At 40.2% G+C, this 3,204-nt stretch overlaps 1 protein-coding gene across 1 annotated transcript; it reads right to left on the bottom strand.

Annotated features, from left to right (window-relative positions):
- Positions 1 to 966: 966 nt before the first annotated feature.
- On the bottom strand, positions 967 to 2,784 carry camk2n1a (calcium/calmodulin dependent protein kinase II inhibitor 1a). The gene is made up of 2 exons (XM_084100056.1): positions 2,254 to 2,784; positions 967 to 1,969 (listed from the first exon to the last, which is right to left on the bottom strand). The coding sequence occupies exons 1-2, from the start codon at positions 2,420 to 2,422 to the stop codon at positions 1,905 to 1,907; spliced, it is 234 nt and encodes a 77-aa protein (XP_083956182.1). The 5' UTR covers positions 2,423 to 2,784; the 3' UTR covers positions 967 to 1,904.
- Between the last annotated feature and the right edge of the window lie 420 nt (positions 2,785 to 3,204).

Raw genomic sequence — 3,204 nt, 5'->3', positions numbered from 1 at the left:
TCAGACTGCTCTTTGCTTTTTATGAAATGACTCTATCTCCAACTGAGTGTCCTCGTTTATGCCTTTTAGGCTGGTTTATAATTTTGGCATAGTGCTAAATAGTTAAAAGGCACTTGTATCAAGGCTACTATAGTGCATTAGTACAGGGATAGGCTACTAAGTTTACACTTTATTTTATAGGTGTCTGTGTTATGGTGTAATTATGCATTTAAGTACCGAGTAATAACAATTACCTATATGTACTTACTATAGGGTTAGGGTTAGGTTTGGGGTTTGGTTTAGGGTTAGGGTTAGTTACATGTAATTATGCATAATTTACATTTATTATGGCTGCACTTTATTTTACAGTATGTGCACTTGTTCTTACCTAAGAAAGAACTGGTTAATATAAGGTAACTACATGGGTTAAGGTTAGGTACCTAGTTATTATTACCTAGTTATTAATAAGTAGTATGTACATGGGGAACGGGACTATAAAATGAGGTGTTACCGTTATTACTACAGTAACTACATGTAACGTGTAACAAGGACAAATAAAAGTGTGACACATGCCACAGCATACAATATTACTTGCGAATGCAGCCAAACATGTGGATTGAATATTCATTGTCAGATCCTCTGCTGTGGTTTCCCTGGTGGACACAATGGAAATTTCATGGGAGGTGAATCTGTTGCCATGGCAGCCCATCCAGCCAGCGTTTTACCTCCAGACTGGCAGGAGAAGCTCTGGGAAACTCACTCGTACAGTTTGCAGATAATATTTGCTCTGACACGCCACGTGATTCCTCCTGATCTCAGCGGACTGGATTTTAGATGGTGCGCTTTGACAATGCTAATCCCAAACCATGAATCATTGAAAGCTTGTGGCAGAGGCGGAAATGTCACGTCCCCTGGATTTGTGCACACGCACAGATTTCAGCCGAGCATTAGAGATGTGTCAGGGGGAGAGAAAAAAAACGTTCTCTTTGAATGTTTCTCAAAATCTTTATTATAACAGATATTCCGTAGAAATGTTCTGTGAGATAAATACGTAATATTCAAGAAGACGTTCTTAAGGTCTTGAGGTTCGTCATGCATGACTAGAATACATCACAAGTATGAAAGAGCCCTGTAAACATAACCACCCAATATTAATATTAATATACCCGTGAAGAAAGCACAGAAATATATGTTTCTCTCAGGATAATTTGGCACATCTACAGTAAATATACTTTAAGATTATAAGGTTACTGTCTTTAAACTGACATTCCAGATTGAATCCGAACATCAAACGAATGAAATGAAACGAAGCAGATCACGAGAATCACAGTTAAGCTACATACAAAACATTTATCCAAAGCAAAAGTCACTTCTCGTCATCGGTCTACTATATAAAACGTTTGCTCAACCTTCAACACTGCAAAATATGTATCCAAAGATTTAATAAATAGCTTTTTTTTTCTTTTTTTTACATACATAGTGAAACCTCTTTGGAGGTCCACTGTGGAAGAAAAGGTGGACATTGCTAGTATACCATTAACACCACCAGTAGGCTACTGGGTTAAGCGGGAAGATACTGGTTTGATGTTAATGGTAACGTTTGCTCAGTCTATCAAATTGCTTCATTAGAATAAAAAAAAAGAAAAAGAAAAAAAAAGTAGAGCCCAGTCTCTTTAATGAGACCGAACCCTGTCATTGCACATATCTCGGAGTATAGTTTGGAAAACACAGTATTCCTTCAAGCCCCCCTGGGCCATTCTTCCGGACCGCCGGTTCAGTCCGCTGCCCCGTCACACTGTAAACCCTGGACAATGGAGTTAGGGAAAGGAGAATGTGTGGAGTGCTTGTCGCCAGATGGGAGAGAGAGCCTCTTCACAATGTCTTTGGATATACACATCAGAGAGGTTAGGAGTCTTTGGGTCCGTTCACGCCGACGAGGATTTCTCTGTGCTCTTGTCCAGTGCTTGGCCATCGTTTTCTTCTTCAATGACTGTTAATGAACAGAGACACAAGGGTTGATTATGAGAGAGATCAACACACAGATCAGCTATTGTCTCACGCTATGCACTGGCACAAAGACGGAGATTCCATGTTGCCATGAATTTTAATACAACAGAAATGGCGCAATACATCACTGTATCAGAATCCAAAAACCGAAGCATAAAACAGAGCGTTTAAGCATTTGACACTTGATCATGCTGTGAGTAATCGCCAAGCGCAACATTGCATTTGGCATCATCTGTTTGTGCAATAAACAAAGGCTTTGTGCGTTACCTCTTTTGCTTCTCCCGATCTGCCCGAGCTTTGGTGGCCGTTTATTCTGGTTGCCACCGAAAAAGTTGTTGGTATCTTGGAGGCGGCAGGTGAAGGAAAGGTGTTCCTCGTCCCCGTCGTTTCCATAATGAGTCATTTTGTCCTCGCTATACGGTAATACATCCGACATGCTGTATGAACTAACCGTGGCTACTGTATCTTCTGCTGAATCGATAGCGCGAGGTGAATTTTGTCGAGCGAATCTTTCTGCTGTTTACCTCTATGGCACGTGTCTCCGCGACTGGTTGTCTGGGACGCGGGGCGAACGCATGTAATTTCCTTCTGTCAGCTCGCGCCCGCTTTAACTATTCCAAATTTCCCAACGTTGGAATGCGCCTTTGCGCGCTCGGGGCTTTTCGGCGGCTGGAGCGTCGTATGGAAAACCTGAGAAACAAATGCAAATTGGGAAGCGATGCAAAACAAAGATCCCTGATGGAGAATGAACGTCACTGAGGCGCGGGCTTCCTCTCCAGCTCTTTCATTGCAGCCATCGCCAATATTAATCTTGGGAAATTTCCAAGCTATTTGTCCATGGAACAAGATGCTTCCACTTGTCATTTGCAAATAAATATATCCGAGAGGATCGTTTAATATTTAATTCTAGTTTAAAGCACATTGGCAACATATTAAACACATAACCCTTGTTAATTTCATATATTTTGAGAAAACGGTTATATAATTCTTTACAAAATTGCTGCTGTAATGACTCTAAAAACGTAGTGTAGGTTAACAATCAAATAACTCTCACCTTGAAGAAAAAAAAAATCATTATAAAGTTTTCAAACATATGTGTCCCAAGTAAAATGTTTTCAAAATGTGTGATATATTAACCTTGACACATAGGCCTATGTTTTATGCTTGGTAACAAAATGGCATCATGGATGTTGGATAAGCCATATTGACTTTAATTTG

Source organism: Abramis brama (genome assembly GCF_963993115.1).
Source record: "Abramis brama genome assembly, chromosome: 23".
Taxonomy (NCBI): Eukaryota; Metazoa; Chordata; class Actinopteri; order Cypriniformes; family Leuciscidae; genus Abramis; species Abramis brama.
This window is presented reverse-complemented; position numbering and strand designations above follow the sequence as displayed.